Consider the following 21,076-nt stretch of genomic DNA (forward strand, 5'->3'; position numbering starts at 1 on the left):
AAAAAACACACACAGAAACCTGGAACCAGGTCATTTTTGGCGTTTTCTGCCTCCTGCCTCTCTCCATCTCAGCCCAGTTGTGGTTTTCTAACTTATTAGACCAACTAAGTGAGGTGTCGGAGTGAGTGAGTTTGACTGTGATGTGTAAAAGTTTCTGCACCTGCCTCCGTCTTAAAGGGATAGTTCACCCAAAATTCAAATTTCACTCATTATCTACTCACCCTCATGTGGACTAAGGGCTGGGAGAAGTTTCAGAGTCCTCTGTGCCTTCTCTGAGTTACAGCGGGGCTCCGTGCAGCACTGCATGTCCATATGACGGTTGCGAACGGAGCTCACTTTTCTTCGTCCAAAAAGACTTCCGCTACAAACAAACAAGCTTAAAACACAGATTTATTAAATTTTTTTCGGAACAATTTCTCATGTCGGGGCTTCAATACAAGAGGGACATTACAGACGAGCACTATGAAGGTATTTGGATGTTTTTTGGTGTGTCTTTTTGGACAAAGAAAAGTGAGCTCCGTTCTCAACCGTCATATGGACATGCAGTGCTGCACGGAGCCCCGCTGTAACTCAGAGAAGCCACGGAGGACTCTGAAACTTCTCCCAGCCCTTAGTCCACATGAGGGGGAGGAGATAATAGTTTAGTTTAGTTACCTTTATTTAAACTCGTTAATACACTGAGGCAAGCCTCATTTACAGTGCAGACGAGAGTACAGAGCAAAACAAACAAAACAGAACAGATATACACAATAAAATACAGTAAAGGACAGTAGGCATCAGAGGAAACAATTACAAACGGAAGACAGGGAATTATTAATTAATAATTTGAAGTGATTGAATGGGACAAATGCGTTTAACTTACGAGTTAGTTGTAGATGATTCCAGATGTGTGGGGCATAAGCTGAGAAGGCAGATCTCCCTAGCTCTAGCCCTAGTGATTGTGGACTGAACAAGTAATAAAGAGATGTAGATGGGAAGTTTGCCAATGAGGGCTTTATAGATAAATAAAAGCATGTGGGAATCACGTCTTTGAGCTAGGGAGGTCCACCCTACCATGTCATAATGAGTGAGATTTGAATTTTGGCTGAACTATCCCTTTTAAGTGAGGTGTCGGAGTGAGTTTGACTGTGATGTGTAAAAGTTTCTGCACCTGCCTCCTCCGTCTTAACAAAGTCGTATAATCATTTAATACCCAGTGGTTTTCACAGCATGATGCCAGTCAGGGGAGGATGGAACGACTCTGTCGGAGGAGGAGGAGGAGGAGGAGGAGGAGGAGGAGGACTGAGATGATGATGGGTGATGGGTGACAGGTAAAATGACTCTGCTGTAATCATCCATCGTCCATGAGTCTGAGCTGCTCCCGTCCACCTCTCTGCCTCGCTCGGCTCCTCCAGCAGCTCCTCCTCGTCTTGGGCTTTGTGAGGCTGAGAGAATGGAGGAGTGCAGGCTGGGTAATGGTTTAGCTGGGGGTCTTTGTGCTGTGGTATGTGCTGCTGGCTGGGAGCGCTGGGCCGAGGGAGGAGGAGAAGGAGGAGAAAGGAAGAGGAAGAGGAGGAGGAGGGTGAACGGGTTGTTATTATCAGCCTCTGGAGATAGAAATTGTATTTTCATTCACATTCTGGTCTGGTGTTATTATGAGGTGCTGACATGAGCAGTGTGTTCTCTCTGAAACACACACACACACACACATACTGTATCTGTTTTGTCCAACAAAGATGATTGTGTTTGTGAAGACGTCCAGACTTTGACCCCAGATCAGAGACACAGTGAGAAGAAACACATCTCAGGTGGATTCATTCATTCATGCACTAGAACAGTGGTTCTTGAGAGATTTGAAGGGGGTCCCTGATTTTTATTTTTTATTTAACCACTTTTTCTAGATTTTTTTTTTTTTTACTTTTTTTTTTTAGAAATGTTACCACTTTTTTGGGGAGAAAATCTTTACTTTTTTTTTTCATTTATCATTTTTTTGTCATTTTTTTTTCTTCCTAGAAATGTTTAAATGTTTTTGGAGAAATTGGACCACTAAATTTGGTCCAATGGGGGTCCGTGGTCTAATTTGTGTCAATTTAGGGGTCCTTGACGTACAAAAGGTTGAGAACCACTGCACTAGAATGCATGTTGAAATCCATCCACTTTCTCTGCAGCAGCTCTAAGAACATGTGTAGTCGACGTCCGGCAGCTGTTTTCTCTCTGAACCACTGAGACTGAGCTGCAGCTTCAATAAGAAGGTCAACAGTCATGGCCACAGATTGATGATCCATGTGCTGTTAATCGTTATAGTGGAAATAAACATACCGATGGATGGTTATTATGTAATATAATAACAATAATAAACATTTGTGTTATAGAGGCAGAAGTCTTTATTTGTAATTTAGATATAAAACTAACCAGTAGTAGTAGTAGTAGTAGTAGTAGTAGTAGTAGTAGTAGTAGTAGTAGTAGTAACCAGTTTTTTTTAGCAGACAATGTTCCTTTAAAAAGAATTAAATGGAAAAGTTCAAAAAATAAATAAATAAAATAAAACTAACCAGTAAAAGACAATAATTTTATAAAAAAGTCATGAAAATTAGTTTTTAAACTGGATTTAACTTTAAATAATGAAATATAAATTGTGCCTTACTCTGTCCTACTGTATAAGATGAGGACCAGTCTCTCTTTTGGCTTTTCTGGTTTTGATCTATTAAAATAATCAATAAAGACTTAAACTTTGACTTTGAGAACCAATAATGAACTTATTTTATTTATTTATAGATCAAACTCTTAATCAACAATTATGGAAAATAGTCAGCAGGCTCTTTGGAAATTGGCCAAAACCTTAAAATGCCACTTGAACATGATGTGATGTGATGAATTTGATCAGATACATTTCAAAATAAAACTTGTATGTTTCGTGACATCATCGCTACACTGCAAAGCAATTTGTATTTGTTATATTATGATCTATAATATATGAGACAAATAATGAAGCTCTTCATTTTGGATTTGTCTCTTAAAATGTAAATCAATCTGTTCATTAAAGTTAAATCAAACCTCACTTTTCACCTCTGATTAGATTTGTTTTTTTGTTTTTGTTTTTACAGTGCGTTCTCCCTCAACAATGTCTCTAGTAGGTGACGCAGCGACGGCGACCTTTGACCTGTCATGCCGTGTGCTGCTGCTGCTGCTGCTGTTTAACACGCGGGCTAACCTTGATTCAGCCCTGTTTATTCCAGAGAGGTGATAACAGCAGAAAATAACTCTGGTTTGGTGTTTAATCATCTGAGACTCACTCCATTGGTTCATATCGGCTAGCAGCAACACGGACGACCATCCCATAATGATTTACTATTACTCTGTGTACTGTAAATGAAAACACAGATGATCACACACAGTGCAGCAGCAGGATCCTCAGAGACACTTTAACAGAGCAAAAGACAAAAAACTTCCTTTAAATCCGTGATGATCTGTGTGGTATTTACAGAAAAGTAAGATCCTGGTTGCTAAAATGGTTGCTATGGCACCACACCATCAACATCCTCATCAGGGATGTTTCTTTTTTTTCATTTAAGGTAAAAAAAAGACAAGAAAAATTAATATTTATCTTAAAGTCAGAAATAAGAAGCAAATCCCAGTCCTAGGTAACTGTTGGATGACTTTAGTTTTATTTTGTGCTTTGTAAGATAAAAAAAAATTATAATTATTGTCTCATGTAAAGTCAGAGCATAGGTTAAACTTTATTTTTTGAGTACAGACAACAAAGTGCTGCACAAATTAAACAAGTACAACGCAAGAATAGCAGTTAATATACTGTTTCAGAAATATATTCACAAAAATGATAAAACAACACAGGAGAAATATACTGTATGTCCTTACGTTAGAATTTATAAAAGCACCTGGCTCCAAAACATTGAAGCAGCAACTGCACCGACTCAGCTTTTAGACTTAGAGATACAACTTTATTGATTCCAAAGGAAATTCAAGTATCAAGTAGTGCATATAATATAATATTAGTGCATAGAAGAGCAATATAACACAGAAAAGTAAGAAAAAATATACACTATATACATCCATATGCACCTATGTACATACACATGTTGTGAATAAAATACAAAAATAGGACAAAGAGAGAGAAAAAAACAGTCGCAAATTAAATATGCATAATGGATAAAACTATAAACTGCAAAGGAAAAGAAAAAAAGTCTCAGTAGTGAAGAGGATCTAAGCGCTATAGGAGATAAAACTTTGTATTTCTTCATAAATGAACCCTTAACCATGTTTTCAACACGTCTTGTAGCTGCAGAACTCACTTCACAACAGACTGTTGGTAACAAAACTAACTTAGTTTTTGGTATTTTGGCTGTTATTGATATGACAACTGGAAATTAGAAGCAGGATGTTGCTTTAATATTTCTAATATCCTGAATAGAATATCTTGAATTCTTCAGGTAAAGATTTTAGTGACATCCGACCAAAGCAAAGTGGAACAAACAGGTTGTAAGTTGTGGTCATGGTTTACATCTTACAGTCAAAGTTGTAGCACGTGCAGCTGGTTTAATGTGTTTTAAAGCTGTTTCACTTTCAATTGTTCCTGTATTTGCTTTGTTTGGTCCTTTTTTTAAAAATTTTAGTTCAGTTTTGGTTGAGTCCAGGAGAAGCTGAGCCGTGACCTGAGGCTGGTTGTTGGTTGTCGGTGGTAACGTGATTAAAAGAAGTGGAATAAATGGCAGAGTTGCATTAAGACAGTGTCCTTTGACCCCGTGTTGCCTGCCTGCCTGGTGGTTTACCATGGACGGCTGCCATCAGCGCCAGTGTGTCCAAAGCTCAAACTTGGGCACAGACGCTGTGACACAAACAGCTCAGTGTGGTTCAACTGGGAAAAGTTGCAGAGCCGAGTTTCAGCCTGAAGACGAGTGAGTGTTTTAACCTTTGTCGTGTTCTCCGAGTCGGTTTTAGTCTGAGGTTGGAGGTTGTTTAATGTCACGCTTCTCTTTTTCTGTCTGTGATTAATTAAGTAAATTTATGCTGCGACTGTTTAATTCTGGCAAGTCTGAGAAAATAATCATGTGTGAAATGTCAGGCAGAGTGTAGGCAGTTAGATTTACTACAGGTTTATCATCTGTGGTTGGATTTCTGTCGGTAAAACAGCCAAGAAGCCTACTTCTTCTACTTCTACTTTTACTGCAATTAAATGTTGTGTTTTCTTGTATGTTCATGAATATGTGAGGTCCCATTTCAAATAAACCTTTAAATAAAAATAAAAAAATAATACTTATGCTGCTGTTTTCTAAAACCTCAACTTTGATTTTCACAGACACACAGACAGTTTCAGTGGATGTAAATGGCGTCACCGACCACAGCTCATTAATCTAAACCTTTTAAATATTCCTGCCTGGTTGTAGTTTCTCGCTGCTGCGCTAGTTCGACGTCTGACTAGAGGTTGTTTGATGCCAAATCCACGAAAAGCACAAAATAAACACAAAATAACTTAATTCAAACTCATTCAAACTTCAAGTTTTTTCCTCTCATGACTCATCTGAAAATCTCAAAAGTGTCGCTATCACATTTAACCCCGGATCAATACAAAGGCCGTGCACCGATTGACTTTTTCCCTTTTAATTCTTCCTGTCATTAACAGCCATCCATTGTGATTCCATTGTGATTATCCACGTTCTTCATTTCATTTTAAAACATCTAAAAACATAGTTTATATTAGAATTTTTCCAATAACTACATTTTAAACCAAAATTGTTTTGCGAATTATTTCTTTGGATACTTGCAATATCCTCACTGGCCACCAGGAGGCTGCAGCCAACCGATTGGGAAACACTGATTTAACCCCAAACTCAAACTTCCAGAGGTTGTCGAGATTAGTTTGAGGCTACGTTTACACGATCTGAACAGAAAACGCAAAAGTGGCGCTGTGTTCTCACTTTTTATTTTGCGTTTAGACAAGCATTTTTGTGGAGGAAATCTTCTAGATTTCCAGCAGGCAGGCTGCACGCCGGCCATCGTAACGCTGCCCTCCATGCTCTCCTCAGGTCGTAGCGATTGGAGCAGACTTTTGCGTTTTCACCCTTTACATGGGGACGCAACGGCGGAGCGTTTTTAAGATTTCCACTCTGGAGGGTGGTTTCACTTTTTTGTGTTTTCAATCCCCCAAAACGCCGTCGCCGTCAAAAGGCAAATCCCGTGAAATATTTTGCGGGTGCATTGTCATGTAAACAGGGCTTAAGACTCGGCTTTAACCTCGTTAGAAGACTGACCAGCTGTGTCCACCTGATGAATCCATGTCTCAGTCAACAGAGCTGAAGCTGAAGCTGAAGCAGTCCTCCTGAGTCTTCCTCTCAAAGCTTAGTTGTGATGCGTTCAGGTGCTGCTGGTCAAATTATCCATCACCGGCGGCACATCCTCAGAATAGAAACTGGTGTTTCCTGTTTGCTGCGTTTACAGAACAAGCTGTTGTGTTTAAACATCAACACACAGGATGAATACAGCATGTGAGTGGTGTTGTATGTGTAACATGGCGTCAACATGGCCGGAGAATTCCGGGTAAATTCAACTCAGGGCTGTATGTTCCTAACATTTTAGGTCTAAAAGAAGGAATCTGAAGATTTTCAGTTTAATGTCTCCTGTTTTGCGGTAGTTGTGTCTGTCCCCGCATCGCCACGGCAGCGATGAATGGGAGCGGATTGAAGTTCTGCTGCTTAGGCTGTTTCCATCCCTCAAAGCCACAGACAGCGTCAGATGGAGACTCAAACATGCACCCAGAAGTTTATTTACTTCAAGCAAGCCGACATGTTTGTAAAACTAGATCTAATTCAAAGTCTCGCGCGAGACCCAAGTTGACGCTCGGTGTGTTCACGTGCAGTCGGAAGCTCCCGTTTGTGTCATAAACACAGGAATATCAACTCTTGACTTGCTTCAAGTAAAGAAACTTTTCGGTGCATGTTTGAGTCGCCATCTGACGCTGTCTGTGGAAAAAAAATGTTTACTTTGAGGAAAAACGTAGTAAACAGCCTAAGCAGCGGAACTTCAATCCGCTCCCATTCATCGTTGCCGTGGCGATGCGGGGACAGACACAAGTACCGCAAAACAGGAGACATTAAACTGAAAATCTTCAGATTCCTTCTTTTAGACCTAAAATGTTAGGAAAATACATGCAGCCCTAGGTTGAATTTGCCCAGAATCGTCCTTTAAACGCTCCGCTCCATCATGACGCTGTCTGGAGCGTTTAAGGGGAGTTTGTCGTATCGACCTGTGACGACTTTGTAGTTTCACAGTGAACAGGGACGGTGTATTGTTTTGTGAACGAGGACGCTTTGACCCGACCTGTGTGACAGACGTATTGATTGATTGTTGATGTGATTGACCTTCACTTATCACTTATCTGGTCTTTGGTGCTATAGCAGGACTTCCTCTAGGCAGCCCACACAGGGAGGTGGAGGTGGTTGCTTATGAAAAATCAGCTCAACTGGTTCATTTAGTCAAACGTCATTCATTTACTTATTTACTGCTCTGCAAAAAAAACTCCAGTTAATGATTGGAAATGTGATTTTTAGCAGAAGCCAGAAGATTCAGTGAATTATTAAAACTGGGGAACTCATCAAAGACCTAAAAGCATGATCTGATGTCATATTGTTGGATTTAGCGGTGATATTGCAAACTGACGGAGCTGTGGATTCCCTCCTGTTCTGTTTGTTGAAGCTCTCAGATCTCAGTTTGTCCTCTCGCTGTGATTCACTCAATAAAAATCCCATTATCTTGTGTTTTTCATGCAGTTTTTTTCTCCAGCGTCCTTGAACAACCGCAGTTCCGCCGGTGGTGAAACGACTCCCGTTAACTCCCAGTGAGCCGCCGCGCTGAGTCACAACAGCTCGGCGCTGGTGGACGCTGCGCTGCAGTCTAGACGGAGTTAAGGCGAAATAATAAAACAAAAAAGTCTTATCCAGTGTGTGTGAACAGATAATTTTCCTAGAAGGATGCCGTGCACAGTTTGGGAAAAACGTCATGAGCTCATTGTTTTCAGGAGGAGAGCTCACTCACTCTGGTGTCAGCAGAAGCCTTTTCTTTGAAACTGATGAAACTTTTCACACTTTTATGCTTTGATATTTGTTGCAAAGCGAATGCAAAACTCACTTCTCTTCCTCATTAGTGTCTGTGCTGTGGAAGCCGGAAAATGTCTGAGGAGGAAACTAATGGAAAAAAAGAAAGAAAACACTACTTATAATATTTCGATTTCCATTCTGCACGTTTTATATTGAGCTGGTAAACAGGTGTGTTGTAAATGTTACATAACAGCTTTGGTTGAAATGACCTTCAGAGGATAATAAGCTGGTATAGGTGTATATAATGAGCTTAAATATTTAAAGGGATAGTTCACCATTTTGGCAAATTGGCCCATTGCCATAATCCCTATAGTCATAGCAATAGGTTTGTTACCTTTAATTGTCGGTGCAAGCTATTTTAGAGTGGCGGAGCAGAGCTGCGAGCTGCTCAGAGCTACGCTATGGAGGCTAATGGGATTTTTTGGTTTCCCTCATCAAACTCATCAAATACACAATCCAACAACTCCACAACGCTCTGGTGGACAAGTTGTGACCTGCACATTCACCACGCTATGAGATAATAACACAACGTTACCAGACAGAGTTGTTTTAGAGGGAAATACATGCAAAACTGCTGATGCACGTTGCCTTCACGGACAGTTTTTCATCAAGCAGTCTCTGCATTTCCCTCTAAAACAACTCTGTCTGGTAACGTTGTGTTATTATCTCATAGCGTGGTGAATGTGCAGGTCACAACTTGTCCACCAGAGCGTTGTGGAGTTGTTGGATTGTGTATTCGATGAGTTTGATGAGGGAAACCAAGAAATCGCCTCCGTAGCGTAGCTCTGAGCAGCTCGCGGCTCTGCTCCGCCGTTCTAAAAATAGCTTGCACCGACAATTAAAGGTAACGAACCTACTGCTATGACTATAGGGATTATGGCAATGGGCCAATTTGCCAAAACGCTGAACCATCCCTTTAACAGAAGAAGCATTATAAATTCAAATCTGATTTGGGGGGGTTTAGTTGACAGCCCTAGTGGGGGTCACATTAAAGATCTAAAACTCTGTGTTCGTCTCTCTGCTCCAGGACTCGTCTGCAGAGGATCATGCAGTAGAAGAACCGGCTGCAGCGTCACGTCCGTCATCACACACAGTTCGACCCCCTCCCTCCCCCCCTGACATGGCCTCCTCCCCCGGGCTGGACGCTGACCGCCTGCTCCAGCTCCACGAGGTGGACTCCAGTAAAGCGTCAGAGAGGCCGAGCTCGCCGCCGCGGCTGCTGCCCCCCACCGTGTACAGCCCCCCCCCAGCCCTACCGCCGCCGCCGCAGTGCATGGACAACCACACCGTGTGCATCCCGTCCCCGTACACGGACAGTAGCCACGAGTACGGACACGGACACGGACCTCTGACTTTCTACAGCCCCCCCGTGCTGAGCTACGGCAGACAGCCCGTGTCGGACAGCCAGCCGTCCCTGTGCCCCCCCCTCAGCCCCTCGGCCTTCTGGCCCTCCCACGGTCACGCCAACGTGCCTTCACTGACTCTGCGCTGCCCCCAGCCCCCCCTCGTCTACAACGAGCCCAGCCCACATGCAGCGTGGCTGGAGCCCAAAGCCCACGGCATCGCCCCCAGCAGGTGGGACCGCCGAGCCTGACCCACACGGGGGGAGGGGGGGATATTTATTTATTTATTATTTATTGGTTTATTTGACGGGGACAATGCAACACTAATCAATGGTATTCAAAGGGATAGTTCAACATTTTGACAAATTGGCCCATTGCCATAATCCCTATAGTCATAGCAGTAGGTTCATTACCTTTGATTGTCGGTGCAAGCTGTTTTTAGAACGGCGGAGCAGAGCCGTGAGCTGCTCAGAGCTATGCTACGGAGGCTCATGGGATTTCTTGGTTTCCCTCATCAAACTCATCAAATACACATTCCAACAACTCCACAATGCTCTGGTGGACAAATTGTGACCTGCACATTCACCACGCTATGAGATAATAACAGAAAATTACCAGACAGAGTTGTTTTAGAGGTAAATGTCCCAGAAGGCAACGCACATCAGCGATTTTGCATGAATTACCTCTAAAACAACTCCGTCTCTTAACATTCTGTTATCATCTCATAGCGTGGTGAAAGTGCAGGTTCTAAAAATAGCTTACATCGACAAATAAAGGTAACGAACCTGCTGCTGTGACTATAGTGATTATGGCAATGGGCCAAGTTGCCAAAATGTTGAACTATCCCTTTAAAAGAAACTGTAAGTGAGGCAGAGTTACCCAGTAAGTCTCATTGACATCTGTCCCTGGCCAGATGTAAACTGAAAAACATCATCAAGTAATGTGTTAAAGTGCAATTTACACATGAATTTACCAAATTAAAAGCTCATAAAAATAAAAATAATAAGACACAGCAGCAATGATATGTATTAAAAATTGCACATAATGGTATAATGACAGCTGATGATGGCAGGTGACACACAGCAGCACTGGCACAACATAAAATCAACATGTAAACGGCACATAAAGCTGTGAGCAACAATGGAGGTTAATGGGAACTGAAAACATCCTGTTGGACCTTTGAATCCAAAATAATACTTAATGTTGCCTGTGTGTTTTACTTTTTAATCCAAGTTAATAGTTAAAAATTAATCTTAGGGCCCGTTAATGCGTTCAATACCCTGACTGAGTAGTAACATCAGTCGTTTCCAGCCTGGGATCAGTAAAGTTCTTCTTGGTTTTACAGTAATCTTAATCTAAAATTGTAATCAGATTACACCTGCTCCTATATCCAAGCATTGTTCCCTGTGCTAAAAATGTTGTACGAAGAAGAAAAAAGAAAATATTACTTTATATTCCTCACTACAAGACCAACACAAGATAGTCAAGAAGGAAAACATTTAACCTTATGTGAAGTTTACAGTGTTAAAATCTTGAATCAGGTCTGTTTATATTTGGATGCACTGACATCAAGTGTCCAAACTAATACCTTGTCCACATATAGAATATTATTTTATTAGGAACGAGTCATTACGCTTATGATAACATTGCAGTATTTCCTGCCAGGTACAATGCTCCTCATATTGTTTTCGCATTCAAAATCACCTGAAGCATGAAATACAATCATTTAACAGTGATAAAGAACAACTCATACAACAATACAATTACACTATAATATTGTTTATCATGATATTTGTCCTGGACATTATGACGATGCTCAATTTTCAGTTTTCAGCGTATCTGACTTTTTCCTCCAGAGAAACTTGAGCGCGGTGCTCTCAGTTCAGGTTGATCTACTCTCACTCTCCAGGATCTATTTTCTGTTATTAGGCTGTATATTTAGTCATTACCGGCGCTGCCAGCTCTTCCTGTTGATGGCCGCAAAGACAGCGGCCGTGGATGTTGGAGATTTCTCCACCCCATTATGTGTCAATGATGAACGCTGTCAGCTTTCTGATGCAATTTTCCCGTTGACTGAAATGCGGTTGTGGAGACATTTTGCAGGGGGGCGGGGGGGACGCAGCACCTGTCGAAGGACTTTTAATGGCAGGTGAATGACAGGCTAAAATCCTAAATGTCAAGTTGTCCCCTTAACAGCGTCGTGTGTGTTTTTTTTTCTTTCTTTCTTTCTTTCTTGCAGCTCCATCATCAGCTGTAACAAGCTGCTGGGGAAGAGATCGGAGGACGGAGTGGAGCGGCTCAGCTCGTGTTCATCCACGCCGGGCAAAGCCGACATGCACTTCTGCGCCGTGTGCCACGACTACGCCTCAGGGTACCACTACGGCGTCTGGTCCTGTGAGGGCTGCAAGGCCTTTTTCAAGAGGAGCATCCAAGGTGTGAACTTTAAAGAGATACGCCAACATTTTTTTTTTTCCGCGTCTTGCCTCACTCCCGAGTCCATGACCAGCAGATAGACACCATCCTTTCGACTGTGCGTGCAGTGACAAGGGAGATACGGGCAGAGCTAACGGTGCACCGCTAATTAGCTTAGCTCAAACGCTGGAAGTGTATAGGTAGTGTTAGCCTGCCTCGTACCCGAGCCAAAATCAGCAGTCAGAAGCTGATTTCATTTTAGCTCTAAACTCTGAAATGTCGATAAAGTGATACAGTATATTTACAAACATTTTTAGGTGAGAAAGTAGCCGTTTAGATCAGCAGTGTGGTGTTAATTTGTCTAAATACCAGCTGTTTACAATTTTGTTGGGACGAATTCGGCGCTACTCAAGCTAGCCGTTGTGACCAACGCACTTCCGGTTACTTTCACAAAATAAAACACCCGTTGCCTTTTACATAGAGAAAACCATGACGATAGAATTTGTGCTTTTACTTTCAAACAGGAAGCTAACCTACCCTCGATGTAGCTAGCTTGAACCAAAATAAACCGTCTTTGCTTGAACCCTCCGTTTTGACCGATCTCGTCCCGTTAGCGGCATTTGACCGCTCAAGATGCCTTACCGGAGAGTTTTGTCAGCTCTGAGACGAAGATCGGCCCGCCGGTTTCCGTTTAGAGTTGAAGAGTGTCTCTGATGACTTCAGGTGGAGGCAGGCTAACACTACCTATACACTACCAGTGTTTGAGCTAAGCTAATTAGCGGTGCGCCAGCTCTGCCGTATCTCCCTTGTTACTGCACGCACAGTCAAAAGGATGGTGTCTATCTGCTTGTCATGGACTCGGGAGTGAGGCAAGACACACAAAAAAAAAGTTTGGCGTATCCCTTTAACTTTCTCTCTCTCTCTCTTGTTGTATCTCGCCACCGTTTCCTCTTCCTCATCCTTCTAAATGATTGTTTTCTATTTGTTTATATTTATAGGGCACAACGACTACATCTGCCCCGCCACGAACCAGTGCACTATCGACAAGAACCGGCGTAAAAGCTGCCAGGCCTGCCGCCTACGGAAATGCTGCGAAGTGGGAATGATGAAATGTGGTAGGTGTGGTAGATGATGCCTCCACAATATGAACAGTCATTATTAGGGAGCCAATCAGAAGAGAGGAGGCTCTGAGACTCTATTTCTGAGTGATCCAATAAGAAACAGAGTAGATCTCAGAATAAAACACTCAGAGAAACCAAATCCTGCAAGTTGTTGGTTGGTGGGCAGGGCTTTGGGTGCTCGACTGCTTAGTTGTGACATCACAAAGTGACAGGAAGTCCTGACGGCTGGTTTTAAGGCTCAGTTTCTGAATACAGGCTGTGTGCATTTCTCTGTGGACTGAGGCTTTGATACTTTCACAGTATTAATATAGAACCTAGAGCTGCTTTATAATCACACTACACATGGACATCTACCTTTATACTGTATGGAGCTTTAATACAAACATCTACCTTTATACTGTATGGAGCTTTAACACAAACATCTACCTTTATACTGTATGGAGCTTTAACACAAACATCTACCTTTATACTGTATGGAGCTTTAATACAAACATCTACCTTTATACTGTATGGAGCTTTAACACAAACATCTACCTTTATACTGTATGGAGCTTTAACACAAACATCTACCTTTATACTGTATGGAGCTTTAACACAAACATCTACCTTTATACTGTATGGAGCTTTAAATGTCCAGATGTTGAGCTCTAGTCAAGACCTCTTCCTCCTCCTCCTCATTCTTCTTGTTCTTGGTTGATTTGTGCAGATCGTAGCTCTTTGTCCCTGGAAGCAAAGTAAAAGTTTTTTGTTGCAAGAAACTTTGAGCCCATTTGAGAGATTTATGTCGAGGTGAGAAAACAACGTGTCATGAGTCAGTTGAAGCTTTTACTGTACACGTCAGTCTTTTTTATTGTCTCTTCAAGTCTTGTATTTCATGACTCATTCAGTTCAGTGGATGTTTGTTGTCGTGACAGGAACCAGACTGTTCCACTAAGTGAGAAAGGAGAAGATTATTGAACATGGTGATAGTGAGTCTGGTTGTGTTTATAGATGAAGACATGAAACCGTCTACTCAGGGAGTTCCTCCTGGATCCAAGTCTTAAAATACAACAGAAAAAGCACAGATTCAGGTTTCAGAGCTGCTCCTAAAACAACACGAAGCGGTGACATCACAGGTCATTAGGGGTGGGAGAAAAAATCGATTCACATAAGTATCGTAATTTTTTTGGGATGATTTTTAAATTGATTTTTTTTTTCAAAAATCGATTCAACATTTTTTTTTTTTAATTTCTTTTTTTAATATGTAAATATTGTGCAATGTGCATTTGTTCGCCTTTTTTACATACAGAGAGTACAGGTTTTGAAAAGGGTTTAAGTTCACTTTATAATGGAGTATGTTAATTTATAGGCTCCTACAGTATTTGTGTGCAGATAAATGTTCAAATGTAGCAGTTTACCTCAGTCTACAGTATATCTAATTTTGTCAGAAAGGTTTCAGAAGCCTGTTTTTTCTATATATTATTATCTATATATATTTCTATATATTGCTGCTGAATAAATCTTAAAGACTGACTTACATGTGATGTGTATTTTTGGGGGAAATATGTTTCCTGGAATAGTCTGTAGACAATCATAATCATTCAACTGTTTCACTGGTGTTAAAAATGCAGACTAAAAATCGAGAAAATTGGCAATATCGTAGAATCACAATTTGAATCGGCATCCCAAAAAATCGTAGGAGAATCGACTCGGGAGAAAAGCGTATCGTCCCAGCCCTACAGGTCATGTGATGTCATGTTTCTGTTTGCAGGAATGAGGCGCGAGCGCTGCAGCTACCGAGGAGCTCGACATCGCCGTGGCGGCGGCAGCGGCGGCCTTCACCCTCGGGACGCGGCGGGCCGGGGGCTGGTGAGGGTGGGGCACGGCCCTCGAGGAGCTCAGAGGCATCTCCACGTGGAGGCGCCCCTCGCCCCCTTCGCCCCCCTCCCCCAGGGGAACCACCACGCCCAACACTCCACCATGAGCCCCGAGGAGTTCATCTCCCGCATCATGGAGGCGGAGCCGCCGGAGATCTACCTGATGGAGGAGCTGAAGAAGCCCTTCACCGAGGCCAGCATGATGATGTCGCTCACCAACCTGGCAGACAAGGAGCTGGTCCTCATGATCAGCTGGGCCAAGAAGATCCCAGGTCAGAAACCTACTGTCACAGAACAGTTCGATAAAATAAATACATAATAATACATTTTATTTATAAGCACTTTTACAGATGCTCAAAGACACTTTATACTTTAAAAATCATAAAATAGAGCAAAGTCAGAGTGGGATTCGGATTAAAAACAGCAATAAAACAGTATGAAGCACACACAAATTAAAGCTTGTTTAAAAAGGTGAGTTTTGAGCATGGTCTTGAAAGTTGGGAGGTGTGTGCAGATACGGATGGGTTTGGGGAGTCGACAACTTCACTAGACAATCATTAACTATCTTAAGCAGTTTTGTCCCAATGTCTTTATTTTGACATCTTCAAAATCGGTCACATACTGAAAAATATTGTGGATTCATCATAATATTATTTAATAGAAAATATTATCTAATATTGATCACAATATTTCACTTTTTTTTTACTCACAAATATAGAAAATATGGAAAACATGGGCACCAACATAAAATGACATTGTACATAACAAAAGATGGCAGAATAACATTAGATTTTTTCTTATATTTAAATTTTAATGATCATTTAGAAAATATTATCTGATATAAAATATTGATCACAATATTTCACTTTTTGTATTCACAAATATAGAAAATATGCATAAAATTACATTGTACATGTAAAAAGATGAAACATTATATATTTTTCTTATATTTAAAGCAGATATCAGTGGCACGGCCGTTTCGGCTAATGCTGTGTTCAAGGCAGGCTTTTGAAACCGTAAGTTACAGCTTCAAGTCACAACTACGACTTGGTAGCGTTCCAGGTAACCCGTAGCTCGTGTTTTTACCGTCCTGTTGTCTGTGAAAGTTCCCTATAACGGCCACTCGTAACTTCCGACCCGTGAACTCGTACCAGATCGAACTGGTATGACTTCACAGGAAGGAAAAACACAAAGTACGAGTTTCCTTGAACGCACCATGAGTTAGCAGCCCCCGCCCTTGTCAGGCATCAATTGGTCCTCGTGCTACGTCACCACATTCACGCGCATCCCTTGGCTGCACACACAGCCCTTCATGCCGTTCTCTCCCCTCATTGGATAACACTTGTATCCCACAAGGAAAATTTTCTCCTCGGGTTACAGCAGAGCAGAGTGACGGAGAGACTCGTGTTTAGGCTGAAATACTTCATGTAAGTGATTGCTGACGGAAAATAGGACTATTTAGGACTTATATTAACAAAAACATTCCACTGATATCTGCTTTAAATTTGAATGATCAGTTTTTTGTTTCTTCAGGATTCACATTTTAAAGTTAATTTTCATTATGTTCAGCTTTGTATGAATTATGTCCCTTCTCTGCTCCCGTACTCAAACACTGATGCAAAGAGAAAAGTGAAAACCTGATACGGCTCAAACACAGACTCATATTTCCTTTCCTGCTGCTTCTGTCTCACCCGTCTCACTGTTTTAATTTAATGTCTCTTTAGACTTTAGAGTCCAGTTTACATGTAATAGACTAAGAAGAGGACAGTAAACACATCATCTGTCCACTGGTGTCCTGTCTGAGACGTTGTGGGTGAATAAACACTCAGATGAGACAAAGAGTGAATGAACACAGGCAGGAAACAGACTGTAAAATATCTTTAAAACTTTAAATCTGTAAAATCTCTTTATTTCAGTCATCTCCTCTCTCTCCCCCCTCTTCCTCTTCCTCTTCCTCCTCCTCCTCCTCCTCCTCCTCCTCTCAGCCCGTTCAGCTCTGCAGGTGTCTTCTCAGGAGAGGTGTTAATGTGAAGGGATCACACAAAGACTCCAGTTTTCTCTACAAAGACCATTTTTCCCTGATGTTTTTTTTTCTTTTTTCTCACAGACAGAAGTGAAAATGAGTGAAAATGAGTGTGTAGTGTCTGAATTATAAAAGATCTGGAGAAAAAAATAGAAAAGAAAAAAGACAGATGAGACCTGCGCTGTCAGAGCTGATATTTTATTTTATTTCATATATCTTTGTCTATAGCTCACAACAGAACAGGTGTCAGGCTCTGTTTCTGATTCTTAGTTACTATAATATACGTATGAGACGAGATGACGAAGCAGCAGCTGTCACACTGATGTTAGGAAGCTCATCAATGAACAAAGAACAGGAACCAAACATTTTAAATTAATAGGTAATTTAGTTTTTGACTTAAAGCAGAAGTAAGCGGAATATTTGTGTTAATATAAGTCTTAAATAGTTATATCTTCCGACAGCAATCACTTCTATAGAGTGTTTGGTCTGAAACACGGGTCTGTCAGTCACTCTGCTCTGCTGTAAGCCGAGGAGAAAACTTTCCTTGTATCCTACAACCTTTATCCAATGAGGAGAGAGAACGGCATAAAGGGGCAGTCCTCTCTGTGTGTGCAGCCGAGGGATGCGCGTGAATGTGGTGACGTAGGGACGAGGGCGGGGACTGCTAACTCCATCGGCTGACAAGAAGTTAGACAAAACCACCGGATCGCTTACTTCTGCTTTAATTGTTTTAATCCAGTTGTCAGTTTTCTGCCAGGCTGAACTTTTTACCAAGTCAAAACTCTCATCATTCCATCCTTGAGTCCTAACTTAGAAGACGTTTCCTTCACCTCTGACTTCTAAAGCCTTGTGTTCACTTAGATATATTATCTAATAGTATAATGTAGTTGTATGTCTTCTCACCTCAGGCTTCTTAGAGCTGAGTCTCACCGACCAGATCCACCTGCTGAAGTGCTGCTGGCTGGAGATCCTGATGCTGGGCCTGATGTGGAGGTCTGTGGACCATCCAGGGAAACTCATCTTCTCCCCCGACTTCAAGCTCAACAGGTGAGAGAGCCACTCTGCACCGTGCACTGTGCACGTTGAGTGACCGATGAGCTCATTATAGCATCAACACAACACAGTGAGTCTGTGAGGAGAGAAGATCTGACACAATAACAGTTTATTTTTACTCTGAACTCTATGTACTTGTTACTTGAGGGTTTCATAGATACAGTATATGTAACTTAAATATGCTGTAAATTCTCAAAAAGCTTTTACTTTTGTTAAGAAGTGAATAATGTATAATGATTTAACCTAGAGAGAGAGAGAGAAGCTTTGTCATTCATCTCTTTCTCTTCTCACTCTCTGATTAACTCTCTGAGTCAGATTCAGAGCAGGAACATGAACTCGTGAATGTTGCTGCTCATCCTTCAACAGCTGCAGCTGCTTGTTCTGCAAGTCTTTTATCAGTTTAATTAAAAAGGTTGCAAATACATCACAAATAAATACATTTATCTCTATGAGAAGGAGCACAGTACTCCTGTAGAGAAATAATAGATACATTTATTTATAACAAGTGCTCAAAGACGCTTACTGAAGCAAAATTAAAATAAAGACACATCAAAAAAGAAATAGAATGAAATGAAATAGATAAAACTTATAGAAGAACAGAAATTAGACATATTTAATTACACATTAAAAGCCAGTGTGAAGCAGCTTTATCTGACAGCAACACTGTTACAACCTGCTGCAAAACGGCTGCAAGCAAAATGACATTACACAACTACAGCAGCAAATAAGAACAAGGATTTAATAGAGCAAAAAAAAGACAGTTTTGTCAAAGATCCACATGAATGTAACGGAGAGTGTGTGGAAACGTGCAGTTCAGGGGTCAACGACCTCAGACACACAAAGACTCCACGCCTGAAATAAAACCTGTTTGTACATATTGAACTTCAGATTCTCATGCTTCAGTCTGCTCCACTTTAAAGGTAAGGGTGTGTGTGTGTGTGTGTGTGTGTGTGTGTGTGTGTGTGTGTGTGTGTGTGCCGTGTACTTGCTGTTCCTCTGGTTATGGAGGTTTATGGTGTAATCTTCCCACATTGTTCCTCTGTGGTGAGTTGACGTCACACAATAAACAGGCAGCGCACAGAGACCTTGAAGCGCTGCAGATAGCAACACACACACACACACACACACACACACTCCCTCTCTCTCTGTGTGACTCCTCTTCAGTCTTTTATCACTGGCTACTCCTCCGTCACACACACACACACACACACTGACCTTCAACTTTGGCCAGACGCTCGGCGGTCGGCGGTCTCTGTCTCTGTCTCTGTCTCTGTCTCTCGGCCACTCGCTCTCCGTGTGTGTTGATGGTAAACAGGCGACAGTCAGTGGGTCAGTGTGTTGCTGCACGTTGTGTTTCCTTCTCTGCTGTTTGAGGAGCAGCTGCTAACATCATTTTGGGAGGTTGCATTATTATTAAAGTCGTATTTAAGTTGGTGTTTGTTGGTGCTGAAGCTCTGGGGTTTAGTTTTTTTACCACTGTCTTTATGCTTTTCTCTTTTTAAATTGCAGAGAAACATGAAAGTGTAGTTTATATTGTGATTTGGAGCCTGGTTTTATTTTCTCTTTGTGCAGCTTCATGTTATTGCAGGTCATCAGAAAGAAGATGGAGGTAAGTTGAGACAAGGTTTTAGATTTATTATTGTTGCAGGTTTGAACAGTGAAGGATCTTGATGCACTATGTGAAATACATCTTAATAATACAAGAGATGAATGAATACATTCTGATCTATACTCCTAATTATAATAATATAATAATAATACTTTTTTACAAATGCTCAAAGACACTTTACACTTTAAAAATCATAAAATAGAGCAAGTCAGAGTGTAATTCAATTAAAAACATAACCATACCATAATAAATAAATAATAATATATATAATATTGTCCTGTTGAGTGAAGACATATAAAATACCCGTCACACTTAAATGCAACAGAAACGATCTCTGCTGATTTACTGAATGTAGCAATTGCACCTGAGGTCAGATCCTGGACCTGGACCTGGACCAGGACTCCCCTCCTCCTCCGCTTGGCTCATTCAGATAAAAGCTCTTTTTAAATGTGATGAAAAGACTTAAAACCAGCAGGTTCAGACTTCTTCACTTTGTCTACACTGCCCGTTCTCAGCATCTTTTTGTTTCCTACTGAGAGATTTAAACATATAAAAAAGGAAAACGCTGCATGTGAACATCATTTTAAATGCAAACATGAGTCAAACCAGAGGAAACAGTGTGTTTATTGGGAAATGAATGTATCTCTTTGGCTCGTTCATGTGGTTTTGCTGGATCAGAGGATTCAGGACCAGTTTGTTGTTGTGTGATTAGAGAGAGAGAGAGTTATAAATCCAGAGTGAGACGATGTTACAGCTCCCAGGAGGACGGCAGCGAGACGAGGACACTGCAGACGTCGTGCGGTCCAGCAGCTTGAGCTCCTGTTTGACCTTTCTCCTCCCACTGCCACGGAAACCGTCACTACAGGCTTTACAGTTCAACCTTGATGTGTTCTCACAACTGAGCTCTGTCGGTCTGTTTAAACTCTGTCTCCTTGGACCGCGGAGCAAAAACATCCTGGACCTAAAGCTCCGACAGACGGAGCAGGATCTCCTTCTCCTTTTCCTTTTCCTTTCACCTTGTGTGTAAAAACACAAACCAGATCTTGGATCAGTTGCCTCTGTGTGAATTAACCACATTGGAAGTTTATTGGTGTCTCAAAAACAGACGGTGTGAAGTCGGAGGTGTAAAGTTGGAGCAGGTAACGGGACCATAGTTGATGTTTTGTGTAGCCAATCAACACTTGATGTGATGGTTGTGGGAGCCGACGTGAGGAACTTGAGGAACCTGATGATGGTTTCAGCCTCAGTCTGCAGCTCGCCGCATAAATTTACATCCACGCTGGCGGCCGCGGCCTCACGTCCACGTCCTCTGGAGCTCATTCTGCATCTTTGATGTGATGGAGCTGCTGGGATCCAAATAACAGCAGCAGCAACACACACACACATACACACAGTGATGTGTTCGTGTGTGTGTGAACTAATAAGCTGCAGTGTGATCATGGATGTAACACACCTGCACACACACATTAACCAGCTGCAGAACGAAAACTTCACCTGGTTTTGCTCCTTTAGATTAATACATGCAGAATCAGATTTGAGGGCAGAAGAATTATGAATGAAAATATATTTATT

General features: G+C 41.6%; 1 protein-coding gene and 1 long non-coding RNA gene across 4 annotated transcripts in view; both read left to right on the forward strand.

The window, feature by feature from the left end:
* The window catches only part of LOC146963246 (uncharacterized), a 268,846-nt gene that overhangs the window by 214,201 nt on the left and 33,569 nt on the right, over nucleotides 1-21,076 (forward strand). The gene's annotated exons all lie outside the window — the stretch shown is intronic.
* esr2b (estrogen receptor 2b) overlaps nucleotides 1-21,076 on the forward strand; it is a 61,488-nt gene that overhangs the window by 9,403 nt on the left and 31,009 nt on the right. The window contains exons 1-6 of one of the 3 annotated variants that reach the window (XM_085768288.1): nucleotides 4,790-4,892; nucleotides 9,115-9,662; nucleotides 11,670-11,863; nucleotides 12,841-12,957; nucleotides 14,714-15,091; nucleotides 17,751-17,889. In XM_085768288.1, the coding sequence (XP_085624414.1) occupies nucleotides 9,208-9,662; nucleotides 11,670-11,863; nucleotides 12,841-12,957; nucleotides 14,714-15,091; nucleotides 17,751-17,889 (1,283 nt within the window). In that variant the 5' untranslated portion in view covers nucleotides 4,790-4,892; nucleotides 9,115-9,207. Of the gene's footprint in view, nucleotides 1-4,789; nucleotides 4,893-9,025; nucleotides 9,663-11,669; nucleotides 11,864-12,840; nucleotides 12,958-14,713; nucleotides 15,092-17,750; nucleotides 17,890-21,076 lie in introns of those variants that run through there. The other 2 variants (XM_085768289.1, XM_085768290.1) reach the window with 2 other exon arrangements.

This window comes from Trachurus japonicus, chromosome 22 (genome assembly GCF_045865225.1).
Source record: "Trachurus japonicus isolate A0001 chromosome 22, Traja_1.0".
Classification (NCBI taxonomy): domain Eukaryota; kingdom Metazoa; phylum Chordata; class Actinopteri; order Carangiformes; family Carangidae; genus Trachurus; species Trachurus japonicus.